Source organism: Equus caballus, chromosome 1 (assembly GCF_041296265.1).
Source record: "Equus caballus isolate H_3958 breed thoroughbred chromosome 1, TB-T2T, whole genome shotgun sequence".
NCBI classification, from domain to species: domain Eukaryota; kingdom Metazoa; phylum Chordata; class Mammalia; order Perissodactyla; family Equidae; genus Equus; species Equus caballus.
The window spans coordinates 93,697,769-93,722,065 of NC_091684.1; the positions used below are offsets into that span (position 1 = coordinate 93,697,769).

Here is a 24,297-nt window from a genome sequence, read left to right on the forward strand (position 1 = left end):
TGACAGTTAATGGACAAAGAGGAAACGGCTAGTTCAGGACAAAGAAGGAGAGAAGGCACTAAGTTAAAAAACCGCCATGGAGAAAGGGAAATAGAAACTTTGTAAAGCTACAGGTAACTATTAAATACAAAGTCATGCACTTTTTGGAGGGAAAGGTAATTTTCCAGCTCTATCCTTAAAATGCTGGTAATCCTAGCCTAACACTAGTGCTTACGTGATACAATATAATGTGTGCCCCAACACCTTAATTTTGTTCTCTGATGTTATATTCTGGTACAAGAAACCTGAGCAGTTTGGTGGGCAGTCAGTCCCGTGTTTGGGGTAAAAGAACACAAAATGAGCGGGGCTGAGTGAATGCACACAAGCGGGACTCTCTCAGTGGTGGAGAGAAATGATGACCAAGCAGCTGCTCAAAGGGCCCCCTCGGCCCCATCTATGACATTCTGAGAAATTAAAAAGCAAAACAAAGATTGTAGTAACCAGGAGAATCTATGAAAGGCCAAAGTCCATGATGATGTTTAACGTGGACAAATAAAAATATAGAGTGAGGCAGAAAAATTCATGCGTACCCATGTGGTCAACAGATCCTTTCCCGGTTACAGAAAAAGAAGATGCGTGACTTACGGTGCTGAGATCAATGGCCACCCACTGCAGCTCAGGGGGCCAACTGTGGGGAAACTGAATTGTCATCTTGTTCTTTGAAAGAAGCCCAGCATCAGAGCCACCCACTGAGAAGAGAGCAAGTCAGAGTCAGGAAACAGACTTCAGGGAAATGGGCTTCCCAGACTGCCAGAAAGATGGAGGCAAAAATGGCACGTTAAGGAGTAGGCAAGGACAAGTGCTTTGTCCTCCTGGGTGAGAATATGGCCAACTCCTGAATTTGGCTCAAAAGCCAGGAAAGCTCCACATTGGGAGACAGGTCCTTAAAGAGAAGCATGTAGACAGTTACAGCAAGTTCTCTGAATGGCGATGCTCAGGGAATGAGAACGGTCATGGCATAGCGACCCTGAGCCTTCTAGACTGGGCAAGGCCTTTCCCTGGGTAGACGGCTTCACCGCACCGGCCTGCCTCTACCCCGACCCCTGGGACTCTGGGGCCACGAGGGGCTACCGGCAGATACACCAGGTCTGCGCCCGCCTTGTATGAGCAACTCACACCCGACAGAATATTCTCTCTTTGACCAAGTTGGAAACACACTCCAATCTTGAAGTGAGTGTGATGGTCGCGGACTCGTCCTGCCCACTGAACAGCCACATGAAAGGCTGAACTCTCGTGTGTGGGACAGCACACGCTGCCTTGCCTCAACCTGTTTGGGGCCTGGTCATGTGACTTGTGCCGTGAAAAATAAGTCAATCACCCAGCCATGGGGAAATCTTAAGCTCTGCGATGTTAAACCGTTTAAATTTATGTGAGTGCTTTTCCTGGCTCCTAAAACCACTAGGAGCTTGTTCACAGCAAATGACACCAAGGAAGCTCTTCTGTTTATCACATGACACACGACAAAACAAACACCAAAAAGGGAGAACGATTAAAAAACAAAACTGATCAGATTATAGGCAATCGTCTGAGTGCTGGATGACCACTAAAACCCCCTCTTCTCTCAAGAAACCACCTTCCAATTGTCCAATTTGATATGAGATGTTGCTAGAAAGGCTTCCATCATTGAGAGAGTGTTGAGAGCAGATATTTTAAAAAGAGAAGCAACCCAATAATGGTCCTCCTTAAGAGCTGTGCCTCTCAGAGGGTCTGTCTCCTGTAATTCCTTGATGGCCCTTTCCTCCTCCTGTGGGGAGGGGGAAGGAGGGAGGAATGGCTGTCCTTAATTGTTACTTTGTTTGATTGATTAAATTCAGAGTCATTATCTAAAATGGGGGTAATCTCATTAGAACTCCGATTGCTCTATTATTTCTTGGGATGGGGTTAATTTCATATTTGCAGAGTCATAAAGTAAAGAGTCCAAAATCCAATTACAAAGCCTTAATTTCATAGCAACTAAAGAGAAACATTTCTATCATAAAGGAAAATAAATACTGCACTACTTCGGGAAACGATCCGTCAGGAAGCGGGGGCCTGGGAGGAGGGTCTCCATTACTGTCACTCAACTTTGCCTGATAATGCATCACCGGGGCTGGCGAGTCTGCGGACGGGAGTAAATTTAATCAGCTGAAGTCAAAGTAATCAGGCTAGGGGTGACACATTTCAAGAAAGGTCAGCGTTAAACACATTTTCTCCTCCTTAACTCAGTTACCATGTCATCGTCTCTGACTTAGTATTTCTCCAGCTTGAATCTATAAAATGGATGTCTGCTGCAAAGCGCTAACTACGTTAGCGCTAACAGGATTTATTTCACATTCTATTATTTGTTATTCCTCATAATTTTCCATGTGTCATGCTGGAAGACCGGTGGGGTAATACGATTAAGCTCAGAGTTGAACAGCTAAATGTATATTAGCAGATCAATCTGAATTTGTGCATAACCCAATCACGGTCCCACCGGCCGTGGAGAGGAAATTCATTTGCTTACATTATTCTTTAACTTGGTTATCGTTGGCCAGAATTAGGTGGTGAAGTCACATGTGCTTCTGTATTGGTATGGAAGCGCCACTAGATTTTGGAAACGACTGCCCTAAATTGGGTGTTTCTGGAGGAATTTTCCCCTCTGGGCTGCTGGATGATTTGGCCTCAGGGCTGCCATGACGGAAATGTAATTTAGAGATGGCAAATCTGTATGGAGGAGAATGGGGGCCCAGCCTTTGAGGTCCCCCCATGGCAGCTCTTCCCTCACCATCCTACATCTAACCCATTTTGCAGACTCAGTGCTTTGGGGTGAGTCCACTCTCGGCTTCTAAAAAGAGAGATCCAGCCAGAAAAAGCTAATCTTACATCTTTGCTTCTAAAGTTCCAAGGGGTTCCCAAGATGTTTTAGAACAAACGCAGATCCCGCATCAGATTCCAGTAAATGTGCACTAGTTGCTGATGTGACTCAGAGGTGGGCAAGTGTGGAACAGCCTCTCAGGCCCATCCCTCCCCATCGCCCACTGGAGCAGCAACATGCTAACAGCCCTGGTCCTGGGAGAGCAGTGGCAGGTCCGGGCGCCCTCCTGATGACCCGCTGGTGACCTGGCACTGGGGAGGAGACAGCACACTGAGCACAGGGTAGACTTTGTTAAATAAACTTACACAGTGTTAATCCCTGACGTGCTCTCTTGATAGTGTGATTCTGAAATTATATTGAATCTGTAAAACACCATAATGGCTTTACATTGCTAATTCTAGAAACTCAGTCCTATTGCCCAAGGGCTGACACTCCAATAAGGTGCCTCTGGGCCATAGAGTAAATGAGAAGAAACTTCCATGAGCAAAGCAGAGCACTCTTTTCCATATCGGACCCAGAAACACGTGCTCTCCCAGCAAAGTGAAACCGAAACTTTCCTTTCTGTGGATCCGTTCGACTTTCAATGTGAAAATATCAGAAACAGATGGGGATTCTGATTATTCGCCCAATAGAAAACCAAAGTCCTGACTCCTTGATCACGCCTTCCCCGATCCCACCAAAACAAAGCTTATGCAAACCAAGCTGAACACAGACATATGAGAAAAAATGAAACAAACAGCGTGGCGAAGCGGAAAGATCTCTAGATTTTAAGTCACTAGTCTTAGATTCAAACTTAACTTCACCATTTCGCAACAGACACTCTCCGGACATGTCTCTGCTGGAACATTAAGACTGGACCCCATGAAGCTAAGGTCCTCCCCAGCTATAAATCGTCACTAATTCTTGATCTCTCCCCCTTACTCTCTCCTTTACATGCCCCCCTCAATTCGTTTACCTCACACAATCACGGGACTCTAGTGTCTCAAAGACATCGAACTGTCCTTTTTTGTTTCATATAAATTAGCTTCACTAATTTTTTTGGCTCTGTAATTAAATCACAGTTCTGTTTCTTGTCATCTGTGAAACACATGATAATTATGGTCATAATGTCACTTTGGCGTGGGCTTCCCATGACACCTCACCACATGTGGTGACAGGAACACAGCTCCATCAGGGTCTGACATTGGCTCCACAGAGAAACCAAGTAGGTAAGATAAACTAAACACCATTCTCTGAATGTTAAAATGGTTTTGTACAGAGATGGCCATGGGTAAATAAGGTTGATGGTTTCATTTTGGAAGTCAGAGCAACTTTGTATTTCTTTAAATTCACCAATGATGTTAACATAGCACGAGCGTGATTTATAGGGGCCTGTGTTGCACACATACGTGTGAAGTCCCTGAGTCAACTCCCTGGGGGATGTTTGTATGGACGTCTGCTCATCTCTTAAACGGCATATAACTAAGAAAGGAGGTTTTTTAAAAGGCAGAAGCCCACAGAGACAAAAGGAATAGAAATACAGGAACAGCAACAAAATTGTGAAAGCTGTAAGGCAGAGGGCAGGGAGGCGATGATATTTAGTATCATCTTTAACCGTTTGAAGATAACTTGATGATTATTAACAATATCACAAGTGCATACACTCCTCTTTCTTGCCCGAAGGTGACACCCCAGATTTCCTTCTCCCTTTGTACTGACTGCTCCTGTGCCTTTGATTGCCTTTTGCTTCGTTTTCCCAGCTCAGATATTCTCTCCTCCACGAGCCTTCCTCAAAATCTAAGGCAGCATTGGGCTCTCCTATTTCTCTGTCCCCGTGGCAGCCTGAGCTCAGCATCCACCTGGGCATCACCCCGTCACTTACTTATTATTAGCCCTGTCTAGAGCTCCCAGATGGCAAGGACTGTATCTCATTCGACTGTGTGTCCCAGGCACTCTGGTAGTTGCAAGATGCTCACTAAGCGTGAGTCAAGTAAACGAGGCAGCTTCCTGGCCACCACTGATTCGGGCTCCACTTCCACAGTTCACAGTGTTCCTGGGAAGCAGCTGCCCAACAGGGCCTCCACTTCCTGGTACCCCTTGCATCCAAATGAATCCTGCCCAAAGTTCTGCCCAAAGAAAGTCGGACAGAAGTTCTAGGCTCAAACAAGCATGCCTTGTGCAATTCTCCACGCTCTCCCTTCCTTTGTCTGCTGGTTGGATTTGATGCTCAGGTGACAGCTGTCCTTTGAATGACATCCCTCCCTGACCAGTGATTGGACTGTACCTAAGAAACTTCTAATGTGTCAGGCTACTGAGGTTGTAGGAATTATTCGTTGTAGCAGCTAGTGCCACCCAACCTGTATAATACGGTGAGCAACTGAGTGAGCGACTTCATGGGCAAATGTCGACCACCCACTCGCTACAGGTCCATGGGGAAGCCCATCACAGAGGAGACTTGACATCACCTTCAGGAGATCCAGTTTCAGCTGCAGCTCCCCTTGAGTGGACGAGCACAGAGCGCCCACGATGATGCTCATGTACTCCTCGGCGTTGATGACTGAGAGTTGCTCCAGGATGCTGAGTGAGGCTCCTCGGTACCACTCATCGTCCAGGAAGATCTTGATGAAGGGCACCATGCCGTGGTCTTTCAGGACAACTAGGGACCAGACAGACAGCATGGGGATAGAACAATGGTGGCTTTGGCACCTTAGTTTCAATTTCAGGGGAAGCTTTTCCTCACAATTTCCGGGGGGTTTTTGCTACATTTGTATGTGTCTTGTTTGCCCATTGGAAACTTTTTTTTCAAAATCCATACTCATGTTAAAACGAGAAGAGGAAAAGAGAAGTGTGGAGCTGAGAATTAAGAAGAAAAACTGCTTTCTTCTCCAGTGAGAATTCTGCTTTTGAAAAAAAATGTCCTTCTTTTTAGAAACCTAAGTAATACAAACTTTAGCCAGATAAACCTCCGCCCTGGATTTCCAAAGAATTCGCTAATCCAGGGCCAATAGCAATTCTCTCTCCTCTCTGCCAAAATTCTTACTGGAAGCAAACCAGAATCTAGGTCAAGAACACGTCCAATTCCTAGGCAGTTTCTTGGAGGGGGGCGGGGAGGATCAAAGAAATTTGGCTGGTGATGTGTTTTTGTTTAAAAGTAATCCTCAGAATTTCTTCCCCAGGATATATATTTAGAACAATCACGTGCAGAATAAGAACCAGGAAGTGACTGGGTCACTCAAATGCTGTGATATGGATGTGAGCCGGTCAACCCCAGAGGCAGGATTTCTCCCATCACGGGCCAGGTACCCCCGAGATGGAAATCACCTTGGAGGCCTGGTTAAAAGCAGATTCTGAGCTCTCCATGGAGCTGATGCTAATTAAATCTCTGGAAGTGATCCTGGAAATATGCACCCCCGTACTAACCAGCACCTCCAGGGAACTCTTACAGACTAACATCCGGGACCCTCTGCCATAATGAAATAATCATGCACCTTTGGTATAGTTAATCCATGAAGGCCTCAGACATAGATGCCCCAAATCATCAAACCCATTGATGTCACTATGCTGATACATCTGCTTCATGGTATAATACACGTGCACATATATTTTATGCACATCTTTTTTTAAAATGTGGAGGTCACATGATCTCAGGAACTTAAAAAATTTTTCGAATGGATGGAGGTACTAAATCCATCGTGGGCTGGAAGCACTTTGAATTACGTCTCTTAAAAGTGGCGAAATTTTTTGTCTATATTTTACAAATTAGATCTTTTTAAAAAGCATCTATAGTTGGTACAGCAGGATACGAACAGATTTTTACCTGGGGGGGGGCTGGCTCTGTGGTCTCACAAATTAGGATATCTCTTCAATTCTCAATCTTATTTAGCAGCCTTAAAAGTAGAACATGTCAACTGAGGCGTCGACCAATTTACCGTTGGTCCCTGAACATCAACCAGCAGATGGACCTTAGCTGCCGTGTTAGCGTTGGTTATTCCCTGGATACAACCTTTGAACACTGACATAAATCACCAGGCAATAGTTAGTGCTGCCCCAAGCGGTGACAAGGTGAATTTGGTACCATCCTTACCCGCATTCCGAACGGAGCCTTTCAGAAGCGCAACCACGGTTCTCAGCATCACGCAGGTCAGTTCTCTTTCTGGATCCTGGCCTCCAGGATTGGACTCTTTGTTTCCTGCCATATTTAAAAAGCAATGAATAAGATTTTAAGTACACTTGGTATCACCCCAAATCTCTGATTCACTTACTTTTCTATCCTCTTAAGGAAATGTGAAGATAATGCTTCCGTTATAAAGGAGTGTGGATCCCAATTCATAAAACGTAGCCCTACAACCCGTTACAGAAGAGGTTCTCCAACTTGAGTGCATCAAAATCCCCTGGAAGACTTCTCATAAAAATCCAGAAGCTAGGCCCAGAGTCTCTGGCTTAGGTCTTGGGTGGGGTCCTATCACGGCATTTGTAACAAGTTCCCAGGTGATGCTGATGAGGCTGGTCTGAGGACCACTCTCTGAGAACTGCTGCTCTACATGCAAAGCCGCTGCACCGCATGATGCCCAAAGCCCTCCTCCTTGACGTCCCTTTGGACGCTTTTATGGTCTTCCATTCATGCCAGGGAGGGAGAACTGCCTGCTCGTGCCTGAGGCATGGAGGTGCTTGAGAAATTCTAGAGTAGATGGATGTCCCCGTTAGATCCACAAGGACAAACGAGGTTGTGTGTTCACCAATGAGTCCCCAGTGCCGGGAAAGTGTCTGACACAAACGGGAAGCTCAAGACATATTTGGAGAATGAATGAATGAGTGAGTGAGTGAGTAAAAGTGGAGTTTATTAACCAGGAGACAGTTAGCAATAGAAAGCACAAAGTAAGACTGGATACATCAGGTCACAAAAAAGTTCAGATTCTCCTAGGAATGATCATAGGTCTGAGATTGGGTTTAGAAAGAAATTCAACGTTAGGCTGCTGAAGAGCTATACACTGCGAAGACAAGACAGGAACATTAAACGAAACACTGTTCAAAGGGAGATAGGAAGAAGCACATAACAAAATCCTTCCCAAAGCCTGGTCCAGAGGCCCCGACATGCAAGGATGGGAGCTCCTCCTCCTCAGTCCTGAGCCTATTTGCAAACACTCCCAGGGAGGCGTGGGTCCTTCCTGGACTCCTAAAGGCGCATGGGCTCCTCCTTGAGCATCTATCTCCATCTTTCATGCGGTAGCACAGAGCCCACAGGGATAAGATGAACTAACATTTCTTGAGTACCTGTTATGCACCAGGCATAGCAAGGGGTCGTTTTCAGATATTTCCTCATTTCATCCACATAACATCCCTATGATGTAAATATTATTACACCCACTTAACAGAGGAGGAAACAGGCTAAAAGAGGTTAAGGAACTTGCTCAGGACCACTCAGCTTGTAAGTAACAGAGCCAGGATTCCAGCCCAGGGCTGTCTGGCCCCAGTGCCCAAGCTCCCGCCCTTGGCTTCCTCCCCGCAGAGAGGCCCAGGAGGCGGACAGACTGATGACTTTAGCTTGAGTCTGAAGCAGAATTCCAAAAGCGGCCAACTGCTTAGGAGCCCCTGGCCTCTCCCAGCTAGTGCAGGAGAAGAAGAAGAGGTGAAAAGGTGGAAAGAGGCAAGTGGTGGGATTCACATATCTCGGTGTCCTTCCTCCAGGCTGAAATCCCAGAAGGGCAGGTATGGACAGACTGAGGGAAAGCCGGGAAGGACTGGAATAGAAATCTTCATGCCCTGCTTCCTGTTTGAAAGTTGGTAGAAGGGGGGTTGCTGACAACCACGTAGAGTGGCTCCAGCAGGGTACATGCATGGGGTGCGTCAGGCAGTGAGAGAGCCCAGGCCCGCACTCCTGAGTCACTGTGCACTCCCCTCTGGACGGAAGGGACCCTGAAGTCCCATGGCAGACCCTGAAGCCATGGGCGGTGCAGAGGCTGCTGAGGCTGGAAACCCAGAGTGTCGGGGCCGAGGTAGGGGTGAGGGGACAATGTCAAGGAGCCGGCGAAGCAGGGCACACAAAAGTGTGGTCACGACTCAGAGGGGCAAGCTGGGCCTGCAATGACCCCCAGCACCAAATGGGCCAGGCAGCCATATCCCAGCTGACCCCAGACGGGTCCCCCAGCCCTGCCCCCAGGGCCCCAGGCCTCTCTGAGCTCCCTTCCCTTCTGCGTTACTGAGGACCTGGCCTTGCTGTCTCCCCATCTACATGCTCTGACAATATCTAGTGCAGGAGGCATCTGAAAGTTGAGGATTCCTCGGGCCTGAGTTAGCCCCAGGCCCTGTTCAAAGTTACACCCATCCCTCTCTCCTCTTCACAGGGAAGATCAGGCCAGTTACAGAAAAGAGGGAGGCTGCCTGCTCTGTGAAGCCACGTGCCTCCGGGGCACCCTCTCTGACCTTCATGGCATGGGGTGACATGGGCACCCTCACTTTCTCTGTTATGTTTGATGGGTGGCGGGCCGGTATGCAGACCAGGCCCCTTTAACAGTGACCCCAAGCCCAGTCCCTTCCCCACTCCCAACACTCCCAGGTGGCACCTGACTTCCTCAGGATCTTGGCCCGCTTCCGCAGCTGGGCCAGCAGCAGGCCCAGGAGCCCCGAGTCCCGGAAGATGTCAGTGAATAGCAGGTCCCTGCCGGTGATTCTGAGGACACTCTGCAGGGCCACGAGGGTACAGGGTGACTCAGGGCTGTCCTTGATCAGGCACTGCACCTTCCGTAGGATCTCATGGGGCACGTAATGCAGCTCGAACACCAGGGCCTCCAGCAGCTGGAAGAAGTGCCTCTGTACCGGGGCCGGCTTCAGTGGTATGATCTCCACAAACTGCGAAATGGGCTGCAGGGTCCACTCCAGCAGGAAGAAGTTGCGAGCGTTCCAGGTCCACATGGTCCTGATAGCCGACAGGACTTTCACGCAGAGGATGCCGTCGCCAGCTTTGTGGAAAACATTCTGTAGGACTTGGAAGGCCTGAAGATTCTTAACGGTCACCCCTGAAGATGTAAAAAGGAACAATCCTGCAAGTCATTTCTCCCGCCAATGCCCAGAAATACATACTGGCATTGTCATTAGGAACTTTCCAGCTCCTGTGCGTAAATGTTTATCAGAAGTCCAGAAAAGCCAGCTGCCCAGGGTGTGGGTAAGGCTAGAGCTGCATTATCCACAATGTGGTGGCCAATTGAGAGCTCGAATTGTGTCTACTCTGACCTGAGATGTTCCACGAGTGTAAAAATACACACCAGATCCCCAAGACGTAGCACAAGGAAAAGAATGCCAAAAAATGTCATTGTAGGACCACATGTTGGGATGGTGCTGTTTTGGATATATTGGGTTAAATAAAATATATTATTAAAAATAATTTAACCTGTTTCTTCTTAATTTTTTAAATACAGTTACTAGGACATTTAAAATGATGCAGTGTGACCCGCATTATATTTCCACTTGGTAGCGCTGGGGTGGAGGATCGGTTTCAGTCAATTTAAATCAAATGATGTTAGAGATTACCAGGCAAAGCCAGTTTCATTTCTAGACAAGCTGTTAAATAAAGACACCTGCCGAAGCTGCCCACTCCTTGCTCTCTAGCTGGAAGGTCAAGCCTTACTCACTTCGTCAGAGAACTCCCTGCCTCCAGCCCTCTCTGCCCGGAACACCAGAGACGGCTGTGCAGCAACTCTGTCATCCACGCGTTCCCCTGTGTCTGCTCAAGTCACATCCAGTGGCTCCTCCTGCACGGGCCCCCGAGCTCTGCAGCCTCCGCCCTTTGGTCTGTGCAGGTCTCCTTGCCCATTTCGCCAGATGCACCCAGATGCTTCCGGTCACCATCTCTTTCCCCAGGCTGTACTTTCTAGCTTTACACTTCTCCCCTTTCCTTCCTACCTGGACAACCCACACTTCGTCTTGAAGCTCCCTTGACTGTGGCCCTCTGTGCAGGGTCTCCTGACAAAGCTGATCCTCTCTCCTGGTGTCGCTGCTGCACCTCTTTATCAGCCAATTATTGAGCAGATTATGGCTCAGTGTATGTGTGACGGTCTCTGCAGAGACTTTTCAGGGAGCAGATATCTGGCCTTTTCAAGCTGATGCCCAGCATGGGACAGAATGAGTGAGGCACAGAAAGCATCAGCACGTGTTGATTGAGTGGATCAATCAATCAATCAATATCTCAGAGAACTAAGGAGGCACTGACTCTGAGCCTGGGTGGCTGCTTCAGGGCCATCACACCCATTATATAAGCAAATGTTATGGAGGAAGTCACACCAGATGTGGGGGTGGAGGGCAGAGGCTCCCTCTTTATCAAGTAAATATTCTCTCCAAGTCCCACCCAAGACATGTGGAAAAGTCTGTAAGGAGAGATTTTAGATCCGTAGATTATCTCCCCAAAGACATGACAGAATCAGACCCTACTGTGTCACTGACAGGTGCCAAGTTTGTTTCTACACCAAGAATCAGGGACAGACCTGCACAGCGCTGACCGCTGCGGGGCACCTAGAGACACAGATGACCCACCAGAAGACTCTTGATGGAACTTGAAGCCTTCCAGCTGAGGGTAGGTGATGCTGTCAAACACCTTCAGCTCTGACCTCCCACAGGTCGTCAGCCACACCACCAGCCCGATGAGCTCCTCCAGGTGGGGGTCCACTTCGCTCTGGCTCAGCCCATCGTACCTGCGGGGACAGATGAGGCCAGCTCCCTGCACTTCTTGGATGGAGCAGCCTCGTTGGCTCATGGTGCCCCTCACAGGGACGCAGAGGCACACAGATCACAGTGCTGGGGAAGACCGGGGAGGTCTCCACCAATCCAGCCCCAAATGGGAAGAGGAGTATCCTGGATAAAAGTCCCTCTATGCGAATGTCAGCCTTAGAGCTAAGGATGTGCAATCAGAATACAGAGAAACCTGTGAGGAGCTGCAGCATCCGCTCACGGGAAGGCCGTTTTCCACAGCTGGACCCCCCAAAAACACATGCTGAGGTGGGTCCTTCCTGACACTCTCTGGAACAGTCTCATTTCCTCCTCCTGCCTTCCATAGGAAATCTGGGCAAAACCAACCAGTCATTTAACCAAAGGAACATTCAGGAACTGCTATGACACAGACCCCTAGGGTAGCAGTAGCCAGCTGATTCTGGTCCAGACTAATATCAAAGGTGGCATCCCCATAGGGACATTTATTCTTACTGTCCCTTTGGAGGAAGGCCCTCAGGGTGTTGTCATTTAATCACACTGTTTTGGAGACTCCAGACTGAGGGACTTCAGCCGCCTCATCCAAGTCACCCCCTCTAGACTGGAAGCCTGACTCTCAGTGAAGGCCGTGAAGCACAGTGGGAAGCTGCACCCCATACAGGAGAAGAGCATCTCGTATTCACAGAGCAAAGCCCGAGGAAAAAGATGGGCTTGCCCTGCAGCAGCCTCCCTAAGATCAGCCGGAGAGTTCCTACCATCAAGGAATTTCTTTGATTTCCTTCTCTTGGCTGATCCCATCCCTAGGCCCAACCCGAAAATGACATGGCGTTGGAGTGGAGAAAATTAGTCCAAAGCCAGCTGCACGGTGTCTTTGTTTGGGTTTCCCATGGGTCAAGGATTTGAGAGAGAGAGTAGACTATTTGGGAGTTGATCCCAAAAATACCAGTAGGGGAGAGGCCCGTGAGAGGCAAGGGAAGGCAGCCAGCATGGGCACATTACCTAGTGAGTGCCTCGTTGGGCAACTGGAGCTTAACCCTCCTGGGGACTCTGGGAGGCAGGGCAGAGCTATCCTGCCCAAGAGGCAACTTTGCTGGGTATTTATCCAACAGCTCCTGACAGTCATTGGTCGAGGGCTGCTCCAGAGGGTTGTTGATTCTCCAGCAATTCCAGCTCCCAAGCACAGGCAGAGCTGGTTACAGGAGACCCAGGAAGCCATCCAACACTGAGGTGGGGGTTCCGACAGGTGCCTGTCAGGCCAGCAGGCACGCACGTGGTACCTACCACCTGATGGACTTGGTGAAACTAGTATTACCCATTGGTTCTCAAAGGAGGTGGCTCCCAGCCCCCGCTGCATGTTGAATTACTTTTGCAATAAAACTCTCTCTCAAAGGCCGTGCTCTATCAGAAGACATTCTGAGAAGCCTCAGCACCTGTCTTTCTGCAAAGCATCCCACGTGACTGTGAGGACCTAGGCTTTGGCACTCTCTCCCCGACCAAGCACAGCCACTTACCGAAGCAACACTTTGAGCAGCAGAGGGTAGCCCTCCCCATTCTCAAACTCCAGGAACAGAGCTGAGGAGAGCGGGTAGGAGTCCTTCACGAAGCCCAAGACGAGGCTCACAGCCTCGCTCACCTCGGGAGCGGGGAGAGTGTCCGTGAGCCTGGAGAGGTTCTGGAGGGAGATCTTGATGCAATCCATGGCTGCAGGAGGAAGACACGCCCCTGCTGAGTTCTGAGGCCAGAGCTTTTCTGCCACAGTCGTTCCCACCCCACCCGCCTTAAACTGTGTGTTAAGATGCGAATGAGAATTAGTCCAGAACACTTTTCTGCTGGTTCCTGGACCAAGAAGAAGGCTCCTCCATGGGAAGTGCCATCCCAGTTGCCAAGATCTGCAGGCCCTGATAGAGAGCAGGCAAGACAGGAAGAGGAAGGAAGCCTGATTCTAATTCCCAGCATGCAGGAGGGCCCAGGTCCATTAGCGAATGCAAGACCCAAGACCCGAGACCTTCTTAAGGAAGCAGTGCTGGAGCTGAGCAGAAACTAGCCTGATAAAAAAGTGCAGAGGAGGGTATATGAGCATGTGAGAAGGGAGGGGCAAAACTGTGGTGTGTTTCAGCTACTGAAGAATCGGGGTTTGGAGCATGGAAGTGTGGGCCGCCAGGAAGGGGGAGAAAGGAAGGGCCAGCTCGCGTGGGGCCTGGTGTTGGAACTTGCTGGTGACCCCAGAGCTGTGAGAAGCCAGAGAAGCTTTGAGACAGACGAGAGAGGTTACTGGATTTGCATTTTGATGGATCTCTGTTTTGGGGCTCTTCCGTTGGGAGAAGCCTCTTTTGAGTGCCAGGAAGACCACATCAGTGGATCAGGACAAGTGCGCACCAGAACTTGAGATGACGCATGCTCAGTCCTCAGCTGCGAGGCCTCGGACGTGCCCCACAGCCTGCGTGCCAGGCAGGGCACCCCAAGAGTTGTGGCTTGGCAGGTAACCACCAGGCCAGCCCTTACTTCCCAACCTTCTCCTCAGCCCATACATACACAGAAACGACCCATTCCTCTATGGCGTCCTGGGCACAGTGCTCCAGGGGGCGGGCTCCCCACTGAGGTGGAATTTTTCTTTTGCAGCTGTTGTCTTGGGCAGCTGAGAATAATGACCACTGTGAGGGACCCCTGCCACTAAGGCATGCAGCCCTTTCTCAGGGGTCTCTGACTCTAGCCTGTCGGGGGTGCCTGGGCTGCTGAGCACCACAGACCCAGCTCAGCTCTGGGCCATTACTGCCCACCGGGCCCTGGCCTCCCTGGGAGCTTTGAATCCCCAAATGGGAGCTGTTTCATCCCAAGGCTCAGTTACAGTAAGACGGTGGGCTTCTGGAACTTTCCCAGTTCTCACCAACTGATGTCCTGTGTTACAGGAGACCCGAGAAAGAAGACAGACAACAGGGCAGGTCTTTGTAGACAAGCAGGTCACACTGGCAGGCTCAGACCCCTTCCTCACCCCCAAAGACCCCATACCTTGGGAGTTAACCCAAGGGATGGATGGCTGTGCACCCGAGAGGCCCTCCTGCTCGGGGAGCTGAGAAAATGTCATGTAGGGGGTGAGGAGGTCAGCGGAAGTGAACCTTCATCAGAATGTTCCCCTTGGAGGTAGCCTTAGAGAGCTGCCCCCCTGCCCTGTGATGGGCAAGCAGCTGAGAGGAGGCCAAGGGATGACCCGAGATCCTGTGAGCCACAGAGATGGCCACGCTTCCCAGCATGGTCTGGGTCCTCGGGAGGCAGACAGTGCTAAGGGAGGCCCCTGGTACTGCTAAGGGAAATGACTCCCTGGGTGTCCTGCCTTTGATCACACCCAAGTAATGATGCTGTGATGCTGACACCTATGGGGCATCCACTGTGGGCCAGGTTCTATCTGAGAGCTTCAAATATGTCAACTCATTGACACACCACAACAATCCAGTGAGATCCGCGGGATTTTTATCCCCATTTTACAGATGAAAGAGCTGAGGCACCCAGGCAGTTAAGTGCCCAAGGTCACTCAGCTATGAGGGCGGAGCTGGAGTCCACGCCCCAGCTATCTGGGTCCAGAGTCTATGGCCTTAACCCCCACACAAGCTGCCTGGAGCAGAACCTCAGGCTCTGGAATCAGGCATCTTCACATTTAAAATGCGATTCCCTTCTTCACCAGCTGGGGAGCCTTGGCAAATTCTTCCACCATTCTTAATTTCTGTTTTCTCTGTTGCAAACTGGAATTAATATCTATCTCAAAGAAACATGGAGATAACAAACAAATGGACCCAGTACAGTGTCTGTTTGATAGTATGCATGCGGTAAATGAGTTCCCCTTTCCCTCCCTCCTCCAGTGGAGCATCAAAATCAGCAATAGGGGCCAGCCCCGTGGCCGCGTGGTTAAGCTTGCGCTCTCCACTTCAGCAGCCCAGGGTTTCGCAGGTTCGGATCCTGGGCGCGGACATGGCACTGCTCATCAGGCCATGCAGAGGTGGCATCCCACTTAGCAGAGCCAGAAGGACGTACAACTAGAATATACAACTATGTACTGGGAGACTTTGGGAAGAAGAAGAAGAAGAAAAAAGAAGATCGGCAACAGATGTTAGCTCAGATCTTTAAAGAAAAAAAAAACAATAAAAGCATTTTCATGAATGGATCTAAGGATGTAACGTCATCTGGGCATAGCTGGGCAGCAGCAAAAATCCCACTTGTTGATCTCTGTTTCAGTCCCAGAAATCTATACTGATGCTACAAGAGCCTCCCAGGATCTTGTAGAAAGTGAGCCCGCAGCCCACCCCTGGTCCTGGGGTCATACCCTGCAGGTACTGGATGACGCTGAGGTTCTGGGCCTTGGAGACGGCCCTCAGCACACAGAAGGTGGGCTCTTTCCAAAAGTGGCAGCTGTGCTCCCGAAGACAGGTCGTGGCGATCATGAGAGACTGGAGCTCATTTCCCGAGAGAAGTCCCTCCAGCCCCCGGGACTCGCTGCAAATGTTGAGCAACATCTGGGGGGAAAAAAAAGCCAGAAGACTCTGGTTAGGAAGCCTCCTTCCTGTGATGGGTTTGTCCCCTACTTCTCCAGAGCACTCATCGGTGTGTCTCAGCATGAAGGATGGGGTTGTGTGTGGCTGCCCTCTGCCCCAGACCAGCACAGTCAAGGGGGCCACTTGGAAAAGGGTGACAGGGTTTGGGGCTAAAGTGTGAGCTCATAAGCCTATACAAGCAGCTGTCATCCTTTCCACATCAGAAAAACAAAGAAGTGATTGACTAAGACAGGTGTCTTTTCATATAGAAACACAGAAAAATTAACAGGACCCAGGGCTACTTAAAAAGAGAGATGTGCTCGTGGGTCCCTGGCACTCAAACTCTTCTTCTCCGTAAGATCGTGAGTGTTATCCCATAACATCCTAACTGGGTGTTGTCCCTGCCAATCCCATCTCCCTTTGGCCACCAGAGGGACTTCCAGTACCTTCCTATCCACTTCTGCATGGACTAGCCCTGCCTCATCTATCACGTGATCTCTTTGGCTGTCTTTGGCTCTCTGTGGTCTAACAGGACCTTCCTCCAGTGAGCAAATATGAAAAAGCCCTTCCATCTGAATCCATTAGCCCCTTCGATCACAGTGACGGAGCCCACGCTGGGCAGCCATGGAGCTGGGTTACAGATCCCATTCCCTGGCCTGCCCTGCAGGCAGGTGTGGCCATGTGACCCTCGGTTTGGACAACCATTTCTGCTCCGTCCCCTCTCTCCCCCTTCGCACCTCCACCCCCACCTTCAGCTCCCTGGTGCGATGCAATTTCCTCAGAACAGCCTTCCTTTATTCTCTCCTATAAATCAAGTCCCCTTGTCCTCGCTTCCCAGCACACCCTTGACTCTTGGTTCACAGCACTTGAAGAATAGGGCACTGCTCATTTATGCATGTGGTTGTTTCCCTCGTTTGGCTTTCCCACTTCTGTCATCTCTACAAGGGATGGTACTATGCGGGAACCATCAGATGGCATAGAGCCGCACATGGAACGAGCTCTGTATATTTTTGTAGAAGGAAAACCCTTGAGGAACGCAGACGTGGTCCATCACCATGGCTCACATTCTGTCCACACGTGGGAAGGACCGTGAAGACAGGGCTGCACTAGTTCCCAGCAGGGCACGTAAGAGCCACTCTGTAAAGCTTTGTTAAAGTGCTTACTGAATCCTGGCCACCGCCTAGAATATGACTTCTATATGGGCAAATGATGCCTAAGTTTGCAACAAATGCAGCCGAGGGGATGACCGACCATGAGTGGAATCTACCAGAATACGTGGGATACCCTCTGGTAACGATGCTTCTGGCCTGAGGATTAGTCTGGAATGGATGTTCAATGGGCAGCTGCATTTGGAAACTCCCAAGTGCTCCTAAGTGCCCGCTCCCTGTGAGGCACCTGCCCGAGGCAGTGGACACGCAAAGATGAGTAAAACACTCAGTCCTCCTCACCCCCCGCCCGCCCTCCAAGGTCAGAGAGAGGTGTTTTTTGAAGAATGCAGCATCCCAGAAGCTGAGAACGCAGAAATTGTCGAGAAGGGGACAATGGAGGAGGTGAGAAGTTACATGAAAAGCCTCTGCTGGTGGTCAGAGAGCAAAGGAAAGATGAGGAATGACAGGAGGAAATGGCATTTGATGGCTTCTGAGTGGAGAGAAGGAGGTGACATCACAGGCTGCTTAAAAGCCTGACTGTGAGTGGACTTGGGACCATGGGGTCCAAGCGCACGGCACAGGGGGGGTACACAGCAAGAACTCAGACAGTGTTGGCTACAATTATGCAAGTGAGTTAGCATGCTTGTTCTCAGAGGGGAAGGGGCCAAGACAGGAGGTTCCAGACGTGTGGGAGGGCCGGCAGGAGCCGGGAAGACAGACTGGAGGAGAAGGAGCCGGCGGGGCCAAACTGAGGAGGAGCACACCTTTCTGGGAGAGAACCAGGGGAATACTGATACAGGATACAATGAGCAGAGAGAGAAGAAGAAAATCCATTTTCCAAATGCACAGGAGTCCCGGCATTTGCAGAGCGTGGGGAAGCGGGGGAGCTGGGCCCTCGAGGGGAACAGAGGAGCTTGGGAACTTGGCCGGAGAAAGAGGGAAGCATCTCGAGGAGCCCAGGGTGGTCTTGGCCCGGGGGGGTCCAGCCCCTCCTCTCACTCACCTGCACGAACATCCTCTGAACTTGAACATCACTGTCAAAAAGCTCCTCCTTTTCCAGTGGAAAAACAAAGAAGAGGTAGAGACACTGGAGGAGCAGGGCTGGGAGCCCAGACTCGGCAACTCTGTCCAGGGTCTCCTGCAAGGAAGAGAAGAGTGACCAGGGCTGCAGAGCTGGCAGAGCGCAGCTCCAGACTGGCACGGTCAGCCCTGGCAGCCGCTGCAGCTGGGAACGTGGGTCAGTCACTCCCCATCTCTGGGCAACACATTCTCAAGCAAGAATGGAGACAATCACAGGACCCACCTAGGGAGGCTGGGAAAGCTAAATTTACATAAAGTGTGGACTACATGCCCAGTAAACGTTATAGCTTTTACAAGATAGATGATAAGAAGGAAGGAAGGCAGGGAGGGAGGGAGGGAGGGACTGGTGCAGAGCAGGAAACCAGGGCCGTCCCAGGCAATCCCACTGCTGATTTCGGTAGGTTGCCTCCTGATTAGGGAGCTGGAAACTCAGCCAGGAGGGGATGCTCGAGGACAAGTGCAAACAACCGAATTCAGGACCTGATCAGGGCCTTCCCATCCCCTCGTCCAGAGGCCAGACCTCAGCAAAACCAAAATGGCCCTATAGGCAAAGAGCCGTAACCAGGGCGGCCAAACAGAGGGAGAAGACAGGACATCGGCAGAGAAGGGACCGAGAGGACCGGCCTGAGCGTGGAGCTTCCTGGGGCCTTTCTTCCTCAGGCTCTGCCTGCAGCTCCACCCCAGGGTGACCGCAGCCGCAACCTCTACGCACACGTGCACACATGTGCACTTATGGGTTAATCTACAGTACGTGGCCCACGCAGTCCCCCACCTGACACACGAATCTGCCAGGCATGGGGGCAAACTAGAAAAAGAGAAAGGAGGAAAGTACAGTCTGGGCGAGAATCAGGAGTATCACGCCAGCCCTGGTCCTACCCTTCCCCGTCAAAGCTTCTGTTTCCTTGGCACCTGGTCTGCCGTGACCCCACTCCGGGCAGCTCTCCCTGTGCCCTGTGGTGCACTGGCTCCACTGAAAGCCAGCTGCCTATTTCTGTCCCTGCTTTGGTGGAGAACAAGGCTTCAGGTGAATGTTTTACTACACGGGCTAAAAGCAGCCCTTCGTGAGAGGCAGAAGGGCCCCTGCTGGGCTTCAGGTCACTGTGACAATGGTGGTCCAGCAGTTTACGCAGAGGAAAAGTCCTGCTTCCAGTTATCAAGTGCGTGCTGTTCTCCTCACGCACCTCCAAACCAAATGCCTGTCTGATGTCTGTGTTCACCGTGAGACTCAGGGCGGCAGTCGCCTCCATCTGGTCCCCTGGTACTCCCACTGCTGAGCGCCAGACCTGGCACACAGTGGGCCCTCTCGCTAGACGAATGCGTCTCTGGGCCTGCCCTGCACAGGGGCTCCGGCCATTTCTGCTAATGGCGACAGCGGCTGGGGACTGTTCCTGCCTGAGAGGACACCAGCCATCAGCTAACCACTCAGAGAGAAAGTACCAGGTCCCCAGCTTCACAGTGGGAGGACATGACTGCAACCTGGATGGGGCAGGGGTGGGAAGGGAAGAAGGAGGAGCTGGGCTCTCTCGAGCGTCGTCTCTGGACAGACAGGGGACAGGTGCCCACGGGCGTGGCTCCTTCAGTATGAGTTTGACAGGAGGTGATGGAGAGCAGCGGCTCAGAGCGCGGGCTCTGGGGTCAGACAGACTGCAGTTACACCGCGTGGGTGAGCCTGATTTCTCATCACTAACGGTGCACCACCGTAATCTGACTCTCGGGGTTTGGGGAGGATTAATTGACCCAGTGCGTGGGATGCAGCCAGCACCGCCCTGACGCACAGGAAGTAGTCCACACACATGAGCTGTTGTTAATCCCCACACTAACCCTAAAACTAAAGCGTTAGATCCCCAGTTCTAAAATTAGCAACACAAAGAGTCACAGAGAGGCGAAACGATTTGCCCACGGTTACATACAGCCCATCAAGTGAAAAGGCAGGATTCCAGCCTGAAATTCAGACTCTAAAGTCCAGGTTCTATTTCAGAGGGGCATCAGCAGAGGAAAACGAGAAATCAGTTTCATAGAAAGAAAGACACTCTTGAGACGTGCCACCACCCTGTGCTGGGACCTCCCTGTGGGCACAGATGAGGAGCACCTGGCCGGGGCTGACGGGGTTTGGAACTTACCGAGTCGGTCCCTGTGAGCACGTACACCGACTTCAGGAGCAGGTAGCCATCCTGATCCGCATCCCCCTTCCAACGCAGCAACTGCCCAGCTGCCACTCGTGCTTGCTCTGGCAACAGTGAGGAATGGCAGAAAGTGTCACCAGAGGGCCATTCGGTGATCTGTTCCCCCAGCTCCCCCTACTTGGGCTTGTCTCTCCATGAGATGCACCTTAACATCTTTAGGAGACTTCTGCCTCCTGCCTCCCCCACAATGCCACCTGAATCTGTAGCAAACATTTCACACTCTTCCACGTTAATCTCCTTGGAGGATAGCCTTTCTTATGCTACTATCCCTGTTCAACAACCATCAATGGCTCCCTATTACCAAATAATAAGAACGAGCTCCTCAGCTACTGGACTTCCACAATCCAGAGTCTTCACCCCCCTTCCTGTATCACACAGCCCCTTATCCTGCAACCTACACCAAGAGCTCAAGCTCTTCCTCCCACTGGAACTCCCTCCCGCCCCTCAGCCCCATAGGCACCACGAAATTCGGGCCAGCTCCAGGAGCGGAAGAATGCCCACAGCAGAAAACATGCTTGGCCTTGGCCTCTGTCTTACTCTGTCTTTCTGGATCAAGCTCTCCATTGAACACTCAGGTGTACCTTTTATGCTAGTGCGCCCTCCCAGAGACCCTGGTCCTGTGTGTGGGGGGCGGGGGTAGGCATGTGTGTGCATGTATGTTTGGGTGTGAGGTGTATGCGTCTGTGTGTTTGTATATATATTCATATGGGGAGGGTCTGTGTGTTTGTTTCTGTGCGTGTGTGTCCCTCCTGGGAGCAGCAGAGCCCCAGCTCCCCTTTCCCTCCTCTGCTAGCCTTTCCCTTTGTTCCCAAGGGAACAGTGGTGGAACTGGGTTCCCTGGAAGGCATTATTCTAACTCCACTAGAAAGCAGAGAGGGGCTGAGCAGGAGCCCTGGGAGGGGTCCACAGAGCTGTTTTACTCCCCGTAAACTGTCCTCTAAGACCCTCTTCTCTTACCTGCAGGCTTTCCCACAAGCGCCTCCTGTATTTCTTGGGCAAACTGGTTGGAAACATCTTCTGCCAGCCTTTGGAGACTAGGAAAGCAGATGATGCCCACGGAGTGTTCCCAGGCCTGGAGCGCAACCAACAGGATTCCATCAGAGGTGCCAAAGCTACAGAGCAAGGAGTGAGCATCCCCTTCCTCTGTCCTTGCCGGCCCAGACCAGAGAGTCCACTCGCATTCCCGGTGCATCCCAAAGGACACGGAACGACCTGCCTCACAGCTCCCACCGCACCCCTACCCCAATGCCTCCGAATTCGTCAACTTCCTGCTGAGCTCCAGGCCCACGCATCCAACTGGCCCCTGGACATCTCCCCTGAACTCGTGCTCCTGCAACGTCAAACACACGGAACGGAATCCATTGCCTTCCCCAGACCGGCTGCACCTTGTCTCGGTGAACGGCCCAGCAAGCACCAGTCGCCTTCTGGGAAATCCCAAAAGTGATTCTGCAGCCCTCCCTCTCCTTCGCCTTCCCGCCCCACCAGTTGCTGTGTCTCACTGCTTCTCCTCTTACTCACCTCCCACATCTTATGCAGATACCGTCCTTTTGTCAGGCCATTATTTCCTTCCAATTAATTCTAAAAAGTGGGATTGCAAGTTAAAAGGGTGTGCCTTTGTTTTTTTTAGTGCTTTGGTTCAGGTTACTAACTCATTCTACGGAAAAGTTTCACCAGATTAGCCTCAGGGGCTCACGGCAGAGGGTTGGTCTCTCTGCAGCCAGGCCAGCATTAGGCTTTGTCATGCTTTTTCATCTTAAATGGAAAACTTTATAGGAGAAAAAATATCGCATCTTGATTACGGTCTTTAGACTACTAGAGTGGAGGAACACTCCTCATGCTTCTTGAATTGCCTATTTTTGTTCTTAGCCTATTATTCTATGAGGGTTTTCATTATTTTTTATTTATTTTAAAAAGCTTTTTATATATAAAAAAAGTTAACCTTTGTCTGTAACACTATTGCAATTTTTTTTTGTATTTGTCATTTTATCTTTTAATTTGGTATTGTTTGGTTTTGCTGTACAGAAATCTGAAACTCATATGAAATGAAATTTCTCAATCTATTCCTTTGTTTTCCAGCCTTAGTTCCAGGCTTAGGAAAGTCTTCCCTGGTCCAGTCATTATTGGGCTTTTTTTTTTTTTTTTTTTTTGAGGAAGATTAGCCCTGAGCTAACTACTGCCAATCCTCTTCTTTCTGCTGAGGAAGACTGGCCCTGAGCTCACATCCGTGCCCATCTTCCTCTGCTTTATCTGTGGGACGCCTACCACAGCGTGGCTTTTGCCAAGCGGTGCCATGTCCGCACCCGGGATCTGAACCGGCGAACCCGGACCACCGAGAAGTGGAACGTGCACACTTAACCACTACGCCACCAGGCTGGCCCCCAGTCATTATTGTTTTTAATCTTCTATTTCTTTTTTAATTTCCTTAAAATTCTTTCTTAGATGTCCCTTCTCTATTTCTATCCTATCTGGTCATCTTTTTCCTCAGCCTTGTTTTCTTTATTGTTTAGGATATTATTTGATAGAAGTCATGACTTTAAAAATTCTGCTCGGGCTGCCAGACCCTTTCCAGAGTCTCCTCCTGGTTTCTGGAGTAGCCCTGTTCACAGGTCTGCTTCACACTGGAGTCCTTCCCTTTGTTTCGCTGCGTTGTCACAGGCTGAGTTTACTATGCCGCAAGGAGGAGAGCTTTCTCTAGACCAACAGTCAGAGTGGGGTGACAACCCTTCCCCCGGGACTTGAGTCCCAGGCAGTTCTGCATCCCGGGTTCCCACCAGGGAGGTCGGCTGCTGTGCACATTCCTGGCAACTGGTTTTTCCTCTATGACATGCAATTTTGCTGGACTGCCATCCACTCACCCCCACTCATCATCCACGTGCAATTATATTTCTGACCAAAGACCTGACTGAGTTTTCTTAAGCTGAGATCCTCCTTCTGGAAAAGGTGAGAAAGGCATCAAATTCCAAGAGGAAATCATTTCCATTTGTTTCCTTATTATAGATACTATGTTTGTTAAAAAGTAAAAACCTTTAAAAATCTTCTCTATATTAAAAGATGCGATATACGAAATGACGAGGCAAGGCACAGATTGGGAGAAAATATTGGCTAAGCATATAACTGACAAAAGAACCGTACCCAGACTCCTACAAATTAGTAAGAAAAAGACAGCCTGATTTTTAAAACACAGGCAAATGAAACAGCAGGTAATTCATAAAAGATAAAATCAATAACAAATTACTAATAATCAGGAAAATGCAAATTAAAGCCACAATGAGATAGCTTATACTTTTCAGGGAGGTAAAAATAGTAAGCCTAACAATGCCAAATGTGGGAGAAAGTGAGGGACCCAGAAACGCCCACATCTACTGAGGGAGTAGAACTTGGAAGAACCTCCTTGAAGAAGAATTTACCCCAAACCAATAAAGTCCAAGAGGCACACATCCTGCAACCCAGCACTTCCACTCCTTCCTTAGAGAAACGCTGGCACACGTGCGCCAGGAGACGCGAAGAAGAAATATTTACGCAGCATCGTTTGCAAGTGTGAAGAAGTGGAAAAAAACTTCCTGTTCATCAATAGGACAATGAATGAATAATTTGTGGCATATTTGTATAATAAGATACTATATAGAACTGAAAAAGAAACAGAGCAACATGTATCACTGTCCATAAACCCCAGAAATAGAGTGTTGAGTGGAAAAAGCAAGTTGCAAAAGTGTATTACAGTATATCTAAAAACTGTGAGACTATACATAAATTATGCAATAATGTTACTGATGGGTATACGTTATATATGTAAAAAATATATCCCCATAAGTAATCTC

General features: G+C 49.9%; 1 protein-coding gene across 6 annotated transcripts in view; it reads right to left on the reverse strand.

Moving 5' to 3' along the window:
- The window catches only part of WDFY4 (WDFY family member 4), a 299,923-nt gene that overhangs the window by 239,342 nt on the left and 36,284 nt on the right, over positions 1-24,297 (reverse strand). For all 6 annotated transcript variants that reach the window (XM_023648250.2, XM_023648246.2, XM_070264996.1 and 3 more), the window contains 9 exons: positions 21,437-21,551; positions 20,417-20,523; positions 18,220-18,354; positions 15,861-16,050; positions 13,060-13,249; positions 11,378-11,535; positions 9,415-9,867; positions 6,939-7,043; positions 5,320-5,510 (listed from right to left, as the gene is read on the reverse strand). In XM_023648250.2, the coding sequence (XP_023504018.2) occupies positions 5,320-5,510; positions 6,939-7,043; positions 9,415-9,867; positions 11,378-11,535; positions 13,060-13,249; positions 15,861-16,050; positions 18,220-18,354; positions 20,417-20,523; positions 21,437-21,551 (1,644 nt within the window). The remainder of the gene's footprint in view (positions 1-5,319; positions 5,511-6,938; positions 7,044-9,414; positions 9,868-11,377; positions 11,536-13,059; positions 13,250-15,860; positions 16,051-18,219; positions 18,355-20,416; positions 20,524-21,436; positions 21,552-24,297) is intronic.